The following is a 21,588-nucleotide window of genomic DNA, read 5'->3' on the forward strand; positions in this document are numbered from 1 at the left end:
GAATGGGCGGACTTGAGAAACTTGATCCGAATGAATCCACCAGGTGAGATCCCCTTTGCATGTACTGGTGATAGAGATGGGCATCAACACAGGATGGTGAAAAACTGACCATTGTGTTGCAAGCAACCACTATAGAATACTCATATGGAACCTGGCCAGGGAAACCAGAGTTATAGATGCTGCCATAGACCTCAGTGCTTGGAGAACTGAACGGGCTGAAACTTTGTGGTTGTTGATTATGGCTAGTACTTGATTCTTGATTGTCTCCATTCTTGAAGGGGGAAGTGCAGCTATTACGGTCCTCATGTTCAAGAAAGCTCCTATAAAGTCTAGGGTTTGAGTTGGTTCAAGAAGAGATTTTTTTTTAATTTATTGTACTGCCCAGGTAAGAGCATAGCTGTAGAACTTTCTCTCTTGCCTCCAACAGTCAATGCCTGGTGGAAGAGGTGATGAGCCAGTCGTCCACATATGGAAACACTGCAGTCTCAAGTGAGCTGCAAGCTCTGAGGGCTGTGGTGAGGCCAAAGGGCAAAACCTTGAATTGGTAGTGACGGTCTCCAAACCAGAAGCAAAGGAACCTTCTTGAGCATCTGTCCATCTTTATGTGGTAGTAGCATCTTGAAATTCTATCGGGCACATCCAATCATCCTTTCCCACAAATGGAAGAATGGACTGAACTGTGACCATCTGCAATTTAGTTTTTTGAACAAACTTATTCAAGTTGCTGAGATCCAGAATTGGCCTCCAGTCCCCTATCGGTTTTGGGACTAAAAAGAATCCAGAGTAAAATTTGTATTCCCTCTTATGTATTGGGACCTCCTGGATGACTTTTTTTCTAGCAGCTTCTGTATTTGTATGGCTGCTTGTTCCCTCCAACTGGGTGGGATGACTGGGAATTTCTTGGACGAGGGAAGGGGAAGGAAAATGGTATCATATAACCTCTCGGAATGATCCTCTTCACCCACATATCCAAAAAGATTAGTAGCCAGGCTCTCTGGTACAGGGATAAGAGACCTCCAATTGCCTCCAGAGGGGAACAATTGGGTCTTCTTTCAGGAGCGTTAGAATTGTTTACCAGAGAAGGAATATCTGAAACCTTGATTCTGTGGGTCTCCTCTGATGCGTGGGTAGCATCTTCCAATAAATCCCCCCCCCCTTCCCTTAGGAGAACTCTCACCAAGCGTGTCCTGGGTAAACCCTTGGAATTTTCTAAAAAAGAAGTTATGTTCTTACCATAACTTTCCATCTGTGTTGTTTATCTTCATTCATTACTGATGGGCTGTGAGTTCCATCCTCAGAACCGAGTCGGCCTTATAACAAGCTTGTGCCAGCCAAAAAACTCTTGAGCTAAGCTTTACCCATAGTGCTCCTCTCCCTGTTACCTCAGATCAAGTTTGCCCATGATAAAGAAAGCAGAGGCTTTTTCTGAGCAGAAACCGTAAAGCAGGAATTTGGACCAAACCCGATCCTCCAGGAGCCCCTTGGTGGGGGAAGGAGGGTGGGACGTAAGCTATGAACCATGTAAAGGAGGTTTATGCACAATGCCTGAAGCTCAGAGATGCGTCCCGCTGATTTGATGGCTACTAAAAGTAGTGATTTCCAGGATAAGAACTTTAAATCCCAAGTGGTAGCAGGTTCGAAAGGAGATCATGTCAGGGATTGTAGTACTAATGTTAAACTCCAAGATTCAATCAGTTCTTTGAAGGGTGGTCTGATATGCGAGACCCCTTTCAAGATGGTTTTGCAGAGTCAATTAATGATGAATCTTGGAATTCATTATGGAAACTTGAGAGAGTAGCCAAATGTACGCGAATGGTGGAGGCTGCTGCTCCTGAATGAAGCAAACCTGACAGATAATCCAAAACCATACTAACAGGAGCTGAGCATGGATCTAGCTGGGACCAAATAAGGAATCTCTTCCACTTGCTTAGATAGATTTACCTGGTGGATGGTTTGTGTGAAGCCAGAAGTTTATCACATACTGGGGAGGTAAGGTTATACTGCCTGGCAATTACTGGAAGTGGAGAAAACAAGATGTCAGCTTGAGGCTGGAAATGTTCGGGTGAGTCAACCCTTGTGGGTGAGATCAATTCTGGAATTGGATCCAAAATCCATGGCTGGTATACTAGGTGAGGCCAAAGGAAGAGAAACCAAATTTGTCGTAGACAGTAAGGAGCAATGGGGATTATTCTGCTTCTCAGCTGAAGGGCCTTCTTTAGAAATTGAGGAATCAGGGGAAAGGGAAGGAAAGCATACAGAAGTCCCATGGGCCAATCATGTATCAGAGCATCCCTCGAGGATTCCCCCTGTGGTGTGATTAGGGAAAATTAGCTGCTGCATTTGTGATTTGCTGGGGAGGCGAATAGGTCGCAGCAAGGCTGGCCACAGTGGCTGAAGATCTTCGCTGCAATGATTGGATTGAGGGACCACTCGTGAGGCAGTAGGATACATCTGCTCAGCTTGTCTGCAATCACGTTGGCAATCAGAAAGTCATTGGAAGCTATTGCCGATAGACAAATTCTCCTGGCCTCTCCACACAATGGGTAGGACTTGGTTCCCCCTTGTTTGTTGATGTACCAGACTACCGACATATTGTTGGACTGGATAGCAATTGTCCCTGATGGGAGGACAGACTGAAATGCTTGCAACACTAGAAGCACTGCCCTCAGTTCTAGAACACTGATATGCAGATTGGCCTCTATGTCTGACCAAGTGCCTTGGACCGTCTTTCCCTGAAAAAGCCCCCACACACACCCTATCAGGGAAGCTTCCATGGCCACTGTGGCTTTGGGTTGAAATGGGAAGAAGGGGCGACTCCATAAGTCTTTCTCTGATTTCATCCACCACATTACATCTTGTTTGCATCGTTTTGTTATGCAGATTTGGAAGGACATAGGATGATGCGAATAATACAACTGCATCAGTAGGAGCCACTGGAGAAGCCTCATGTGTAGTCTTGCTCGAGGAACTATTCTAATGGATGCGGTCATCGAACCTAGAAGCTGAAGGACTGCCCAAGCTGACTTGGTCTTGACAGAGTATCACCCGGAGTTGGGACTTTAGGCTTTCCAGTCTGTGACCTGGGAGGAAGATGAGGCAAGACTGGGTATTGAAAGTTGCTCCTATAAATTCTAAGGTTTGAGCAGCAGTTAGCTTGCATTGTCCCAGTTTATAGAGATCCCTAGGAATTTTGCCAAGGTTAGAGTGTAGTTTAGGGCTATCATCAGTAGACGCTTGGTGGGGGCAGTAAGGAACCAATCAACTAAGTGTGGAAACACCTGGAATCCTTGTAGTCTCAAGTGAGCTGTTACCACTGCCATGCATTTGGTGAACACTCTGGGGGCTGTAGAGAGTCCAAATGGCAGTGCACAGAACTGGTAGTGACTGGCTCCCAGCTGGAAGTGAAGGAACCTTCTGGAGCATCTGTCCATCTTTATGTGATAATACACATCCTGAAGATCTATTGAGCACATCCAATAGTCTTTCTCCAGAAAGGGGAGGATAGACTGAACTATGACCATCCAGAATTTTGTTTGGTTGACAAATTTGTTCAGAAAGCTGAGATCTAAAATCGATCTCCAGTAACGTCTTTTTTTAGCACTAAAATGTATCTTGAGTAGAATCTGGATCCTATTTGGTCTGAAGGGACTGCTTGGATTACTCTTTTTTGAGACAGCTTTCTTCTCTCTTGAGCTGCTGCTTCCCTTTGACTGGGTGGAACATCAGGGATTTGTCATGATGACTTGAGTAAATGTTGAATGTTATGTAAACAAATAGCAGCTCCCAGCAGAGTAAACACCTCTCGGCTTACGGATATGAATAAACTGCAAAAATTAAATAAACAACCAGAGAGGTGACCATAGAACCATTCAAACGCCAGGTTAATCTTATCTCCAGAATCCTTCAACCATAGATGATAGCTAAACGCAAATACTGCTGAACACGAAAAGTTTTTTGTATAGAATAAAACGGATTGTTTTATTAAAGTATGTTACAGGTAAGTGCTTTTACATAAGCTTCATCAGACCGTTAAAATTCGAAAACATCTTTAATTAAAGCACTTTATACGAATCAGTCACATGTTGTACAATTTAATTAAATACAATTAAACATTTAAAGTTATATCCTGATTTGAGGTGAGCTAAAATGCCTCACTACAGTTAATAACACATCACGTTCCTCCAAACCACAACAGATTCTGATCACAACTCAACTAAAAATACTTTCAACTAAAACAAAACATACCTCATTATTCATTAGAGCGCAAGTAACTCAAATATCAAAATACACAGGTAGGTGCGCTCAATATCTATCTAAAACTGGCTACCTGAATAAAATATGATGTAAACGTATCCTCATTTGATTAACCAGATATGTATATGCTCAAAAAATATATCTAAATATATATACTTCCCAGATCGATGACCCCACATCTTACAAGGTGGTCAAATTCTTATAGATGTTTTAAAGCTAGGTTCTGTCATGTGTAAATATTTTAACACATAACGAACAACTAGCAAACAATAATATATTATATTATTATAAGGAGTAAGTAGTGCATGGGTAGTCATGTTTTCTGTTGTCTGACCGCTATAGACCATGGGCTCTCAAGTACGGAAAAACAGTTCTGTTATGATATACAGAGTATAAAATAAGATTAATAAAACAAGATATATATGGCATAAAAACAGAAATAAGGATGAACCATACTCTTTCTTGTACTGTGCTTTATGGCGCTGACTCACCCAAAAATCTATTATAATTAAATATATAAATATATATATATATATATATATATATATTTTGAGTCAAAAAATATTTAGATGATATCATAGGGCTAAACAATTTGTTAGTCATTTGACATGAAAATACTGTAAGCAAATGTGATAATACATCATAGTGAAATTGTTTATTGAATATTAGATTCTGCGAAATATGAGATGGCAATATTCGGACACGACATCTCCGAGATCATGATTTTGTGCTTACTATGATGTATTATCGCATTTACTTACAGTATTTTCATGTCAAATGACTAACAAATTGTTTAGCCCTATGATAGCATCTAAAACTAGGGTATGAATAGTATTTTTGAAGACATCCAGAGAGTTGGCTTTATCAACATTCGAGAAAGTTACTGATTTTCTGACTCAATATATATATATATATATATATATATATATATATATATATATATATATAATTATAATAGATTTTTGGGTGAGTCAGCGCCATAAAGCACAGTACAAGAAAGGGTATGGTTCATCCTTATTTCTATTTTTATACCATATATATCTTGTTTTATTAATCTTATTTTATACTCTGTATATCATAACAGAACTGTTTTTTCATACTTGAAAGCCCATGGTCTATAGCAGTCAGACAACAGAAAACATGACTACCCATGCACTACGTACTCCTTATAATAATATAATATATTATTGTTTGCTAGTTGTTCATTATGTGTTAAAATATTTACACATGACAGAACCTAGCTTTAAAACATCTATAAGAATTTGACCACCTTGTAAGATGTGGGGTCATCGATCTAGGAAGTATATATATTTAGATATATTTCTTGAGCATATACATATCTGGTTAATCAGATGAGGATACGTTTACATCATATTTTATTCGGGTAGCCAGTTTTAGATAGATATTGAGTGCACTTACCTGTGTATTTTGATATTTGAGTTACTTGCGCTCTAATGAATAATGAGGTATTTTTTGTTTTAGTTGAAAGTATTTTTAGTTGAGTTGTGATCGGAATCGGTTGTGGTTTGGAGGAACGTGATGTGTTATTAACTTTAGTGAGCCATTTTAGCTCACCTCAAATCAGGATATAACTTTAAATGTTTAATTTTATTTAATTAAATTGTACAACACGTGACTGATTCATATAAAATGCTTTAATTGAAGATGTTTTTAAATTTTAACTGTCTGATGAAGCTTATGTGAAAGCGCTTACCTGTAGCATGCTTTAATAAAACAATCCATTTTATTTTATACAAAAAAATTTTCGTGTTCAGCAGTTTTTGCATTTAGCTATCGTCTATGGTTGAAGGATTCTGGAGATAAGATTAACCTGGTGTTTGAATGGTTCTATAGTCACCTCTCTGGTTGTTTATTTAATTTTTGCAGTTGAATGTTATGTGGTAACCTCTGACTATGATCTACACCCAAGTATCTGTGGATATTGTTTGCCAGGCAGGGTGGTGCACAGAGAAACATCCCCCGACTGCTTCCTGAGGAAAGCAATCGGGCTGCTCTTCAGGAACGCTGGTAGAACTGTCCAGAGAAAGAATCCCTGGACTCCTGGTTATGCGGGCCCTCTCTGCTTCTATAGGGGCATCTTCCAGAAGAGTTACCCCCTCTGCCCCCCCCCCGGAGTAAACTCACCCAATGCGGTGCCCTGTGTCAGCTGCAGCTCAGAGGAAGGACATATCTGGTATTCTGATGCCGATGGTTTGCTACAGAGGCAAGGGCCCTCTACATCACTTGGAAAGCCACCCCACCTGAAGACAGATGGGACCGCGGAACCGAGAGGACAACCTTGGAACCGGGGTCACACCCCACTCCAATGAGCCCACTCACAAGGAAGGAGCTCCAGGGGACTCGGTACTGTCGGGTCTCCTGGAACCACAGTAGATGGGAAAAATAGGCACCATACTAGGGGTCAGAGTGCCCACAGTCCAGTCACGATCCTGATGATGGCCCGGCTCCGAGCAAGCCAAAGACCAAAGGGATGGCTCTGGAACCATGGTGAGATCCACCAGTGGAACTGAAGAAATGGGAACCAAAAGAGGTGTCCGTGCTGAGAACATCAAAGCCTGCAAGGAGGTCAAAGGAGGAGAATATGTCGGAGTCCGTGGAGATAGACTCCCAAATCCAGATGGAAGGGGAGTTTTAGAAGGTGTTGCAATCCCTCTTGCCATCAGCAGCTGATCCACAAGACACACCACTTCCAATTCCAAGAGGCTCCTGGTTGATCAGGTCAATATCCTTGATGGGGAGTCAGGCCGTTCCAAAAAAGGGCTGCATTGCTGCCCAAAGAAGGAGTCCACCATAGGCGAATATCGGGTCCGAGCAGACTGGCCCATCAGTACCGTGGTCTCAAGACCAGCAACATGTGTGGAGAAAGTGTCTGGTGCCTGAGTAACTACTGCTGGTGTCGAACAGGTTGGAACAGACACTAGAGGCACAATAGGTGTCATAGACATTGTCGGTGCCACGGCTGGTGCTAGGGTTGTAGTTTTTAAAGAGGGCACCAAAGTGGAAACCAATAGCTTAGGTACCGAAGACTGCGTCGTGGAGAGCAGTTGAGGCCCTGGAGCTGAAGTGGTCAAAGTCAGCTTTGGTATTTTCTGTTGGGGTTCAAGCTTCTTATCACCAGAGGGTTAGGAAGGAACTGAGGGAGGTCTTTTCTTGTGCTCTCTCTTCGGAGGGGAAGAGCCCTCCGACCCAGAAATAGCCTCTGAGAATGGATTTCTTAGAAGGTCTTTTAACATAAGCTTGTTCTTTCTCTCGTTCAGGGTACGAGAGCTGAAACCTTTACAAATATCACAGGGAGGCTTCACCAAAAGGTATGGGACACCACATAAGAAACAGGGGTGTCGGAATTTGGCATTTTGCGACCACACTGGTCGCATTGTTTAAAACCTATAGTTCCTTTTTTTTCAGACATGGTGGAAAAACAGGTTCAACCCACAGACTAAATATGAACAAACAGTAGAAATACTACAACAAACACTGTAATAAACACTATAAATACTATACTGAAGGAAAGACAATTTTTTTTTTAAATACCAATACAGACAGAAAAGAAGAGGATACCAACAATGGTATCAAGATTACCTCGAAAGGTAAAAGGGGGGGGGGCAGAGAGAGAGGGGAAGGCCTGTACCTATGATGGTACTAAAAAATTACCAAGTTGGTAAGGGAAGAAAAACACTAAATGTGGGTAAAGGTTTAGGGATTAAACAAGGAAGATAGTAATAGTAAAAAAGCGAAAAAGATTTTGGAAATGTATATTTTCTAAGATAAATGAAAGGAAGAAAGCCAAACGGATCAGGAGACTACTGCAAACAATACAATCCACCAGCTATGCAAGTAACCACAAATATTTTCTAAGATACTTAGCTGAGAGCTGGCTTGACACATCTTTATGGCTATGCGGCAAACGAGATCTGAGGTAACAGGGAGAGGGGCACTATGGTTAAAGCTTAGCTTGAGAGTTTTTTGGTTGGCATGAGCTTTTTCTAAGGCCGGCTCGGTTCCGAGGACGGAACCAATAACCCATCAGTAAGGAATAAATGAAGATTAACAACATCAGATCCACATTTTTCTACTGCTTCTCTGATTCCTAGAAAAATTTCTCTTTGGAGTGGAAAAATGTATGTACATGTCAGAAAGGGTTTTACCATCCTTCTCACACCTGATCAATGTGTCTCTGACTATAGGGCCAAACAAGAATGAGCCGTCAAAGGAAGCACCGACTAGCAAAGACTTGAAGGGCTCTGCAAAGGCATACAGGCGCATGCAGGAGTACCTCCTTATGGAAATGCCTGAACCCACTGCTCTAGTAATTCCTTTGCCTGCATGTGAAATGAGCCTCATGGAAGAATTAGATATGGAGTTCAGGGTGGCCAACTGAGAGGTAACGGATTTGTGTACCTCTTCAAAAACAGCTCCTGAGAGGATATTTGAAAGTTCTTTAATTAGATCCCTCTGCAATCCACTAAAGTGTGGCAAGTAATTCAAGGACCATAGAGCAAAGGTCAATGACACATAAACTCGCTTCCTAAACCTATCCATCATTCCATACTCCTTGTTGGGAGGATGGATAGAGGTACTATTCTCTGCTAGTTCCTTCTTTGTGGCTGCCACTACCACCATGGCATCCACAGGCAATCCCTTGGTCCAAAAAAGTTTTATACTCCGGGGCCATGACAATTCTGTCTGGTCTCTTGGGGATCGGCTCAATGGTGTCAGGCGCTTTCCACATCAGTCAAGAGGTCAATTCAATGAGCTCACTGGTGGGTGCAGACACCCAGGAGGTAGACGGGTGGGTAACAAAAGCCTACAGGTATACGGATTTCTTACTTGAAGGGTTAATGGGCTTCCAATCACCCCTCTGCTTAAGGATTTCTAAGATGTCTCCTTTACATCATTAGGGGGTAATCTGGGGGACCCTTCACCTTCCTCGAAATCCATGTCTTCTGTGATGGACTCTTCTGGAAAGTCCAAGTGCTTCCTCACAGCTTCTTCCTAGAGACCTCCTCAGTGGGTGATCCAGGAAGGTTTCAAAAGAAAAAGGGGTACCCTGCTGGGTAACCTGAGGCTTCGGTACCTGCTGTCCCTGTGGAGGGAATGGCTGAGGCTTTGAGCATGAGAGTGACAAGGATAGCAGTTCCAAGGGGAGATGGCCTGACTTGCTGACTGATGTAACCAGTGCCCTCTCCACAGCCTCAAACACAGAACCACTGATAGACAAGAGGGACCCTGGAACTGAAGGGGCGAGCCCTGGAACTGTATTCCCCTCTTGCACCATTGAAAACTGTGCCAAGGCTAAAGCTGAGGGCCAAGTTCAACTGTGCCAAAACACTGGGGTGTAGGGAAGGCTCTGAAAAAAACAACCTTAACCCCTCTGAGCCAACAGGCAAGCTATGACCTCAACAGCTCTCCAGCTCTGATTGAGCCGAAGAACTCAGAGCAATCATCAGCACCACAGACAAAGGTATCTTTGGAAGTGACACAGATGGCTCTAAAACCTCTGAAGAAGTTAGAGGAGGAAGTAAAGGAGGAGAAGTTGATGGAAGCAGACCCTGACCCAAAGGAGCAAGAACTGAGGAAGTCCCTATCACACCTTGAGCCCAAAGAATCTTCCTCACCAATCTCTCCACATCATCTTGAGTAAGACTCCTGGAAGAATGTGCCAAGACAACAGATGAAGACCAAGGCCTTTCTAAGAAGGGAGATGGCAACCTGTCCATAAAAGCATCAATAGAAGGGGGATAATGAGTTGTTGGAACCAAGCAAAACTCTTTAGCTGACGGTGTTGGTTCCAAGAAAGTCTGTACTGACAAAGATTTAGAGTCTTGGCTCATTGGAACCGATGTCATCAAGTCCAATGAATCTGTCAGGACCGAGGGTTTGATCAATTTGGTTGCCAGCTCCGAAGAAGGGGTCGGAACTGAAAGCTTTTAAATCTTGGCACTCGTAACTGAGGGAGAGGTCTTCGCTGAGGAACTCCTCTTCTTGGCCTTCTCTGACACTCTTGAGGAGGAAGACGAAGCTGGACTGGGATGAACAGATTTACTTTTTGACTTTGACTTAACAGGTGGCGAGGCTCCAGATATGGCCTCTCCAAACGAGAGGGGAAGAAGACCTTTAATAATCAACTTATTTTTTTCTTTTAACAATGAGTGACAAATTGAGCAATCCTCCTGCAAATGGAGAGTGCCCAAACAAGAATCCGAGTACAAGATTTTATGCCTGCATTTCTCACAGTACTTAAAACCAGAAGGCTTTTCCTTATCTGCCATTTTACAAGCAAGCCATTTCTACACACACACACACACACACACACACACACACACACACACACACACACACACACACACACACACACACACACGCACACACACGCACACACACACGCACACACACGCACACACACGCACACACACACACCACAGATTACCAAAAGGAGAAGGAAACAGACACAATCTTAATGAAAAGATAAGAGAATAGGAAGGAGTTACAACTTTTTTAACCACAAGGAGAAGGTTTAGGAAGGAGTGACTATCAAGATGATATTAAGAAGTACACCAGAAGATAACTATGAGAAAGAGAAGGAGATACTAGCGATAGTATCTAGAATACTTTTGTATAAAGGGTAAGGATAGACAAGACAGGCAAAGATATAGCAACAATAAATATTTCACTTATCTGGCTTGAGAGACTGATAACCACGTCTGAATCACAAGGCGGCAAATGAGATGTGAGGTAATGTAAGAGCATTGTGGGTAAGGACTGAGCTAAAGAGGTTTTGGTTTCCATGAGCTGTAGAAGCGGCCGAGTCGGTTCTGAGGGACTGGAACTGAGCCCACACATTGAGGAGAAAATGAAAATTGATAGCATCCAATTGTTGCATTAGTGGATATACCAAATGTGTGAGCACATTATACTGAACCTGCTGCAACAGTCTCCTTAAAGTAACATCAGGAATGTTACTAGCAAAACTTTTCAAACATCATCATCCCATTTTATTGAATCCTTACTATTTACTCATAATATGACAGCAAAGTGGTTTTTGCATCATTCAGTTATAAACATGCAAACCTTGTTTTTCAGTTTCCGAATTAATAGACCAAGTGTGATCAAATGTACTGCCTCATACAGGGAGACAGCTGGTATAATAGTACTATAAGTATAATAGCACTATGCGTAATGGTATGCACACATTTTACTCCAGTGAAGAAAAAAAATACCCTGAATAACCAAGCAGGTAGAAATCTGGCCAATGTATACTTGCAGCAAACACAGATTATTTATTTAGATTTGTTTACTAAGGTAATGCACGGATCACCATGGACCAATTTCATTTACAGCCTAGGCGAGTAAACTCACAATACAATACAGTAATGGGAAAAGATAGAAAAAATGTTTTACAAACAAGAGTAAACAAATACATAATCACACAGTCTACAAGTTTGTCTACAAAAGTTAACGTTTGTAATAAATACTAGCCACATACTGAATATAAAATGAAAAGCAGTGAATCAAATGTTCACCTTAAATGAGAGAGAAGGAGCATATTTACATATATGCATAGGCAAGATTCTGATAGTGAGCATACAGTCAAGAGAAGGAGGAGCACAAAGGTGAGAAGAGTGGCAGAGTTAGGATTGGTTAGGGTATCTGAGAGCACATACATTGAGTTTGTAGCTGGACATGGCAACTTTAATTGTGGTCTAAATTTACATTAGTTGAATAAGCCTTTCTGATGTGGAAGGAGAAATTCCAAGAGTTTGGGGGTTATAATAATTGAAAATGCATGGTTAGAGCACTGTAGCTTTGTTCTTGGGGAGTTGTAGAATTTTGGCAGCTTGGCAGCAACTATGCAGGTTATAAGTATGTGGGGGGACGGGGTTGCTGTCAGTGGTGAGACATCCATATATTAAAATAGTCAAAATGTCATGAAGGACCATTGTGTTGAAAGAGTGCAGTGAGCCTACTTTGTGAGAAAACTTGACATATCACAAGTTTGAAGTTTTCCATAATAGGCATGAGACAGTTTAGTAAAGATTATGGAATAAAGTACAACCCGTAAGGCCAATATACTTGTAAGGACAATATACTTATCAGTGATGGTCATAAAGCAACTCATTCGCAATATAATAAATCTGACATAGTCCAAGTAAAAAAAAATGGAAGAAGGAAAGGCCTAACAATGACTTGTCTGTGTCTCTCAGACTTACTTTATTTCTCCAGCTCTTTCTGCAGTTCACTTTTGTATAGTCTTCCGTTGGCATAACACAGGCATATAATGCTAACCCATCCTCTCTCCATAGTTGTTGAAGACTCACAACATGAAATGGAATGCAATCAGTTCTTTGTTTTGGCAGTGATTCTGATACCTAAAAATAAACAGATCCAACTAAGCTGCCAGGAGAGAGATAATCTAAAGCATGTTTTATACAGAATACTGAAAAATGCATCTATAAAGATTATTCGCATGTTAACAGAAAGATAAGCATACTGCCACCCATACATGCAGAAAAATACTGATTACTTGCAACGGTTTCAATTCTGTACAGTATATGCTACAGACTAGAATGGCATCCATCTTGGAACTTTACGGTAACAGTGTTCAGATGGTGAAATGTGAAATCTATGGTCTATAAAATACTGGTAATACAATGCCTTTGGAAGCTGATCACAAAGTTATAAAAAAATCACTGTCAGACTATTTTTCCAAGAATGAAATTCTGAAACTTACTACACTTAATATGTTAAAATAAAATAAAACAGACATGAAGGATATCACCCCAGACAGCAGCTCATATTTAGTGTTTGCCTCAGACTGCTGATCCAAATATCTTTAACAAAAGTGTGCATTCTCATAAGTTGCTGCACTAAAAGTAATGGTATTTTCCTGTATGCACATCAATGAAGTTGCATTTTCACTAGTAGAGTGACATGTAATGCCCTAATGCGTCTTCCAACCTTTTGCAACTTAGCAAATGGACACATGCTGAGCAATCTATACACAGACAAAGGAATTTAGTAACCCATTCTCAAGGGAAGGTTGGAATAAACTAAAAGTTAAAATATATCTGACCATCCTAAAATGGGGTCCTCTTTATGCAGGTGTTTAGGCAGCAAGTCCAGAACTGGCCTGAGGTCCTTGTTCTTTTTCAGAATCAAAAAGAATTTTGAATATCATCCTGACCCAGTATGATTTAGTGGAATCTCACGGATTACTCATTTTTCTAGCAGAGACAACAATCTCTCTTATGTCTGCTTTTTGTCGATGGGGGATATGTCTGGTAGCGATCATCTTGTTTGGGAGAAAGGGGAACTGTTCAGCCTCTGGATATTATCCTTTATACCCAAGAGTCCAGTGTAATGGCCATTCACACAGGAAAGAAGGGGGACAAATGACCCACGGCTTCTTCCAGAGAACAGTACTAGGGCAACTGTCTAGGGCAGTTGAGTTCTCTATCAGAGAAAGACCCACAATATCCCTGGTTTTGCCTAAAACTCTGACCTCTGCATCTGTGTCCCTAAAGGAGCTGCTTCTGCTATGGTCCCTGTGTCAAAAGAGGAGTCAAAAGATTGACACTGAGTTTTCTTAAACCAGAGGGATTTGGGGTCTTTCAGTTTCTACTGCAATATCTTTGGGGGGGCTCAAATCTGACTCCGATGGCAGAAAGCATCTTCCTGTCCTGCTATTATGACTGCATCTTCTTTTTAACATAAGGACTAAACAAGGATAATCTATCATAATAGGCATTCGGAAATGACCCCTTAAAGTTGTTCACAGAGACATACAGGCAAAGCTAGGTACGATGTCTCATCATAATGCCAGTACCTGGCACACATGATACTTCATCAGCTGCTTTACGCATGTGCTACATGAAAAGGTCAATAATATTAAACATTATGCCCAAGGTGGTTTCTAATTGTTTCCTAGAGTCGGGGGTGGGTGGTTCCTTCAGAGAGCCTAATGCTTGCTCCACAAGATCCCTTTGGAAACTGCTCATATGAGTGACACTGCTCATGGCCCAAAGGGTGAAGATGCCTGAAGTATATGCCCACTTTCCCCAACTGACCATGGCATCAGACTCCTTGTTAGAAAGATGAATAGTAGCTGTGTCATCTGTCAGCTCTTTTTTCATAGCTGCTGGCACAATAATAGAAACCAACAATTATTTCAGAGATCTGGGAATATTGTCAGGCTTCTGTGGTATCGATTCACAGGTGTCAGGCACCTGCCATGCCCTCATAACAGCTACATCAACAAACCGGTGCACAGGGTTATCACCCATGAAGTAGCAAGAGCTGAGCGATAGTCCTCAAAAATTACCTCCTTGTCGGTTCAGTTGGCAAAGATTACCTCTGCTATATTAACTCAAAAATGTTGAAGATGGCATCTTCCAGATGGGACTACGGAAAGTCCTACTGATCATCCAAGTCCAAAGTGACTAACTTTGAAAGGGAGGCAATGTGCCTCCCTCTTGCATGTCCTCTTTCTTGGAACATTAAGGAGGAGTCCAAATTCTCAGAAGACTCATGCTGAAACACAGCAGTTTTTTTTTTTTTTTTGAGGCCCATTCCTCAGCTCTGACCTTGAGATGCATGAGCGTGCTAAGGCAGAGAAGGGTGGGAGTCCTAGGGTGGAACCAATACCAATGAAGTCTGAGTTTCCCTTTGCTGCAAAGAAGTGATGATCCTCCCAATAACCTTAAAGGCCAAACCCACATCAGCTAAATCTAAGGAGCCTCCATCAAATGCTGGGACCATTCCTCCAGCAGTCAACATTGAGGAAGTCACCTGCAAAGCCTACCAAGAGGAGGGTCCTGAGGAGGGCATCATGTCAAAGACTCAAAGGTTGATGTCTCCAACACAGTGAAGGGAGCCATGGGAGATAGCTCAGAGGATGGTGACGAGTTGAGGAATCTGTCCTGGGACTCACTCATCTTAGAGTGCCTTGGAGACAAGTGTGTCAGACTTGAAACCTCAAGGAAGCAAAGTGCAAGTGCCAGTCGGCCCTGAGGACACAGATTCCGTGGCAAGTGTCAGGTCCAAAGCCACCAGTGCCAAAACATGGATGGGTAAAAAAGCAAAAAGGGGAGATGAAGGGCCAGGCCAATCTTCACTCATGATCCAGTGAAAACAGAGGAAAGCCACACTGATTTCAGCCTTCAGAAAGGCCTGCATCATGTGATCCCAGTCAATAGCCAATGCTATTCCAAAAGAACTTGAAGAGTGGTATGAAGCTGTAGGAGGAGTTTGGGAGTGGAGAAAAGACAGCTTCCTCTCAGAGGAAGTTCATTAGGGGATCTGTCAGAAATTATCATTGGCTCCAAGGTAAACAGAGCCATTGAGGAAGTGGCATCAGTGCCAGAACAGACTCTGTCCTGGGTACTTTTGGAACCAAAGAAGCAGAAGCATCAACAGACTTTCTTTTTTGAGGCTCTCCTTTCTTCCCTTTTAGTTTCTCCTTAGTTTTTCTCTGTCTTTATCATTAATCTTATCCTTTTCTTTTCTGGGCTTTCAACATCAGAATCAGGAGGCAGCAGCCCTTTAATAATCAGTTCAGTGTGAAACTGCCTGGACAGAGAAGGACCGACAAATTGAACATTCTGCTGAAAGATGATCCAACCCCAGACACACCAAACAACTCCCAAGTGTCTTGGGGGGGGGGGGTTGATATCTTTTAAACATTTCCTAAACCCTTTCTCCTTCTCCATGATAAAGAGAACAGTTAGACACACACACACACAGTAAAAAACAATCATGAAGCAGGGGGGGGGGGGATATATATATATACATATATATATATATATATATATATATATATATATATATATATATATATATATGTGTAGCTATAGATAATATAATTGTGTAAGAATCTACCATAACAGTAGACATCTAACTGATCACTGTTGCAGTATTACTAACAACCTCACGTCAGGATACCAGCCTTCCTCTCACATTGCACAGTATGTCTCAAATATGACCAAAGCAAACCAAGCCTAAGTAGTACATAAGGCTAGTAAGGTTGCAACAGTATAACAAAGGAGGGGTAGATTTTTGAAGAAATTTATGAAAATATTTGGCACGGAAGATGTGAATTCAGTAATAGGAGTTTGGAGTGAATTTACATATTATTCCCCAAGATATAAAAACTGGGCTAAGCTAGGCAGAATTTACATTTCACAGGAACACATGCATTTAAATGAAGATCTTGATACGGACCCAATAACTATTCTAGATCATGCGCCAACAACTAAAATAAAAACACAAGGTAATGAAATAAAAATGAGACACCAGAGGTTTCCCACCTATCTGTTGAAAAGAGAGGAATTGGAATGTTTAGTGGAGGTTATTCAGGAGTTATTGGAGAGGATAAAAATTTCTTCTGAAAATATAGCTAGGGAGTGGGATAAAACTAAGGTGGAGATTAAAAATATGGTGGAAATAAAAGAAAGGAAGTTATGGTTAAGAAGTAACAAGAATTAACTAGAGGGACTGACAAATGCAGAATAAGGGGAATCTCACAGACCAAGAGGATCAACTGCAGAATGCTAAGCAGAAAATAAGGGATTACCTCTATAATATGTACGAGTTTAGAAAGATTGCTGTTAAGCAACTGTTTTTTTTTTTTTTTTTTTTATAACAATAGAGCACAAAAACTCAGGCAAAATAAAGTAGAAAGGACTGTTGCCAAGCTTATAGAGCCTACAACAAGGAAGGTAACAAGAGATCCTGTAGAGGTATTAGAAATATTTCGGAAATTCTGTGAAAGTCTGTACAAAGCAGAGAAATATGGTAATCAAGAAAAAATACAAATGGAAATGTTTATGAAAGAATTAAATATGCCAAGGTTAGAGGTAGATGACAGGCTCACTTACTAACTGTTGGGATAGGAGGGGATGAGATAAAAATTGTGATGTATAACCAATCTACATTAAAGTCTCCAGGAATAGATGGTATTCCTGTGGAACGTTGGAAGCTAGGAGGAAAAAAACTGATAAAGATCTGGAAGGTTTTAACAGTATTTTACAAAGGGAAGTACCAACAAAAAAGAGGGTAAAGATCCATCAGATCCGGCTTCATACAGGCCCATTTCAATACTAAACCATGATTATAAAGTGTTTTTGTCTATAATGGCTAAAAGAATGACAAAAGTAATGCCAAAATTGATAGATATGGATCAATGTGATTTTGTGCAGGGGAGACAAACATTTGAAAACATTAACAGAACACTGATGATCCAGAGGGAAGCAGAATATGAGATGATACCATGGCTGGTGGTGGGTCCTGAAGCAGAGAAAGCATTGACAGAGTAAGATGGGACTTTAAGAGCAGGGCAATAGGAGCATTTACATTTCCTGAAAAAAAATAAGGTTGATTAGTAGGATATATGAGGGATCAGAGACAAAAATTAAAGTGGGTGGGATCCTCTCTGATAATTCCTGCTTGAGCAGAGGAACCAGGCAGGGGTGTCCTCTTTCCTCTTTATTAGTTGCATTATATTTAGAACCACTGGCAAACAAAACAAGGGACTCAAATTCAAGGATATAATTGGTATGGTAGTCAGGAAAAGCTGGCTCTATTTGCAGATTTTATTATTTTATTCCTCACAAACCTAGAAAGAGACATTACAGTGTTGTGTTCATTTTGAGACAGTTTCAAATCTTTTCAGGATACAAAATTAATGAAGCTAAAACAAAGGCAATAGCGGTAAATTAAGTACCCACACACAAATTGGTTTAGCAATATCCGTACTTATGGGACATGATAAAATGAAGTATTTAGGAGCATGGATATAAAATGATTCTGCTGTGGTAGCTAAGGATATGTGGGAAGAGACTAAACAAAAGATAATACAAAAATTGAGAAAGTGGAAGCTTTGTTATATGAATATGGATAGTAAGATACAAACAAAATATTTTTAGTCCCGTTAGTCTTATACATAGGTCAGGATTATTTTTATAAACCAGAGGAGAAATTGTGGATAGCAATTAATAAACAGCTGAAGGACTTTATCTGTGAGGGGAAGACAGTAAGAGTCAAGTGGGATAATCTCATTCTTCTAGGAGAACACGACAGATTGGGATTACCCAATTTGAAGGGGTATTTCAGAGCCACATAGTTAAGGCTCCTATACATAGCGCAAGCAGAAAACTATCATTCAAAGTGGAAAGGGATGATGTTGAATAGGGGGGAAGCTCAAAAACAAGGAGAGACTGGGATTTTGGATGCAGGCCTTTGAGGAGCACAACAATAATCATACAGAACGTTATATCCATAAAGTAGCAAAAAGTATTCTAAGAACTAAGCCAAAACGGGAACGAAAAAAGGAGATTCTGACGATAGGGATGACTGCAATTAGGCAAGAGGGGAGTTTATTGGAGAAAACTAGCAAAGGAACTAAGGTATTGGGAGCAAATAACTAGAGAGGGAAAGTTATCAGAATTTAGGCCAAGAATTTATTTGGACTGCAGGTTAGAAATTGCCTTCCGTATTAAGGATTGATATCAGACTATAAGCAAAGAGAAAGAAATAGAGGGGTCTTAAAAGACCAGCACTGGTAGAGTTTTTAGTAGAATTTATAGCAGAAGCTCCCATTAAAAAAGGAATAATTAGTACAGCATCTAAAATATTCCATGATAATTATAAGAATCAATCAGAGGAGGTTAGAAAGGATTGGGAAGAGTGATTGGATAAGCAATTCATGAAGAAACAATGGGAGGCTACATGCATATCTCACATATATGCAACAAAATCTAGACGATTTAGGATGTTTGCATGGAGATGTTTACATAGATATTTTTATACCCTAAGTAGACTCCATATAATTTTTTCTCAGATAGACACCAAATGTTGAAGATGTCACAGGAAAGAAAGAGGTACTTGGGAACATATTTTCTGGGAGTGCGGACTTTAAAGATTCCTTGCGGGTTGCACCATCAGCGATGCTGGGTAGGTGGATTGATGTGATGAGGGAGATGATTTTCCTGAGCTATGATACAAAATCGGAACTGCCTGGACATGGTAAAGCCTTGCTGTGTCTAATTATGGTGGATGCCAAAAAAGCAATTCCCAGAAAATGGAAATCAAAATCTAAACCAACTATATTAGAAGTAGTGAATATAGTAACAAAGATAAAACAATGGGAAGTGAGATCTTTAGAAAAAGGTAGGAGCAAACTACATAGGAAAAAAATGGGAACTGTGTTAACAATACATAAGGGGAGGAATGAGGTTTAAGAGAAGCAAGACTTAAATGAGCTATGTAACGTTTGACTGAAAATGATTGGGCAGATTATAAGTGATGTATAATGTTTGCATCTGGGAGTGTGTCAGTATGGTTTGTGATGTAAAATGATTACAACTAGGATTGTGTCGGTGTGGTTTGTTTTCATTTATATAAATATATCATTGCTTATGTCCTAAGTGATGGTTTAATAAAGATGTTTCTTGTTGTTTAAAAAAGAGAGGCAGGAATTGTAATGTTGCTTAGGTTTATAGAGCAATATATGTTTAGTAGTTATGTACTCACCATAACGTTCCATCTTTGTTGTCCATTTTCATTTATCCTCGACATATGGCTTCAGTTCCGATCCTCGGAACTGGCTCAACCACTACTACAGCTTGTGCAGCCCAAAAAAATTCTAGCTTAACCCTTACCCACAATGCTCTTCTCCTAGTTACTTCAGATGAAGTTTGCTGAAAGACAGAATGAACCCCCCCCCCCCCAAAAAAAAAGGCTTCATAGACATCACATCTGGGACCATATGATAATAACAGCAAGTGATGTGCGTATCATTTCCACCACAATATCTTCAATGGTAGGGGGAAGGTAGGGGGGGAATCAAAGATAAATGAAAATGGACAACACAGATGGAACGTTATGGTGAGTACATAACCTCTTTATCTGATGTTGTCAATTTTCATTTTATCCTCGACATATGGGACAGAGTCCCCAGCTACCTTAGATCTTTGGTGGACTCATGGAAGGATATTCCTGAGTATCATTGTACCAAATGAAGCTCTTCCCCTGCAGACTACATCTAATTTGTAATGAGTGATGAAAGTATGGGGGAGTAGCCCAAGTTGTTGCTGCAAAGATATCATCCACTGAAGCTCTAAATTGAAAAACCGCTGAAGTAGCTACAGCTCTGGTAGAATGGGCCTTTATAGGCTTAGGCAATTTACATTCTTTGAGACATCTAGCTAGCATCACTTTGCTCACTGGTTGATCAAGTCCTTCAGAAGAGAATGGCACAAATATTTCGTCAGATTTTCTTACGTTTTTAGTTATGTTTAGATAGAAAAATAACTGTCTGTGAACATCTAACAAATGGAAGCAGTACTCGCCTTTGTTAACATAATAGGGAAAAATGCTGGTAGATTGATGTCTGATTGATACTGGTCTCTGACACTACTTTCATTGAGAATAAGTCCTTCCTTTCTGCCAAAAGTAGTGTCTGATTGGTATTGGACTCTGACACTACTTTCGGCAGAAAGGAAGGACTTGTTCTCAATGAAACTCTATCTTTGTGGAAAATCAGGTAAGAAGGTTTACACAATAAGGCTTGTACTTCTGAAATTCTTCTGACAGATGTTTATTGCCACTAAAAATATAGTTTTCCAGGGTAAAAACTTCAGGTCACATTCTGTTGACAGTTCAAAGAAGTTGAACAATGGTTTGTAATACTAAGTTTAGATCCCAAGGTGGGGTAGGATCTTTGTAAGGGGGTTTTAGCAAAAGTATTCCTTCTAAGAAAGCTTTGCAAAGCTTATGAGAAGCCAAGGAGGATTTTTTAAAACCATTATGGAAATTAGAAATAACTGCAAATTGAATTTTGATGATAGAATGTGAAGTGTCAGCATTAAAACGTGAAGCTAAAACTTCTAGTATCTTATTGACGGGCACTGAAAAAGGATCAGTATTGTTGTCACATGCCCAAAAGGTAAAACTCTTCCATTTACTAGCACAGAGTTTATGGGTAGCTGACTTATGTGAAGCTAAGATAATATGACGTACTGGGGAAACAGTGACGAAAGCCTGACTATTAATGGAACTGGAGAAACCAAGCTATCAGTCTGAGGTTCATGACGCTGGGATGGATTAATCTCTCTTGATGGGACAAAGGATCTGGATCCGGATCCAGAACCCAAGGCTGCTGAACCAGATAAGGCCAAAGAAAGGGGAATCATATCTGTCAAGGACAATAAGGTGCTGTGAAGAAATTAGACACTGATATCATTGCTAGCATGTCCAGCTGAAGCTTTGTACATAATTTCAGATCAACCTGTGTATTATATGCCAGCATGACTAGCTATG

At 40.7% G+C, this 21,588-nt stretch overlaps 1 protein-coding gene across 1 annotated transcript in view; it reads right to left on the minus strand.

The window, feature by feature from the left end:
* LOC122816492 (dynein axonemal assembly factor 8-like) overlaps positions 1–21,588 on the minus strand; it is a 3,534,829-nt gene that overhangs the window by 2,106,061 nt on the left and 1,407,180 nt on the right. The window contains exon 11 of the mRNA XM_044089323.1: positions 12,483–12,641. Within this exon, the coding sequence (XP_043945258.1) occupies positions 12,483–12,641 (159 nt within the window). The remainder of the gene's footprint in view (positions 1–12,482; positions 12,642–21,588) is intronic.

This window comes from Protopterus annectens, chromosome 12.part0 (assembly GCF_019279795.1).
Source record: "Protopterus annectens isolate FY-2018-M chromosome 12.part0, PAN1.0, whole genome shotgun sequence".
In the NCBI taxonomy this organism is placed as follows: Eukaryota; Metazoa; Chordata; order Ceratodontiformes; family Protopteridae; genus Protopterus; species Protopterus annectens.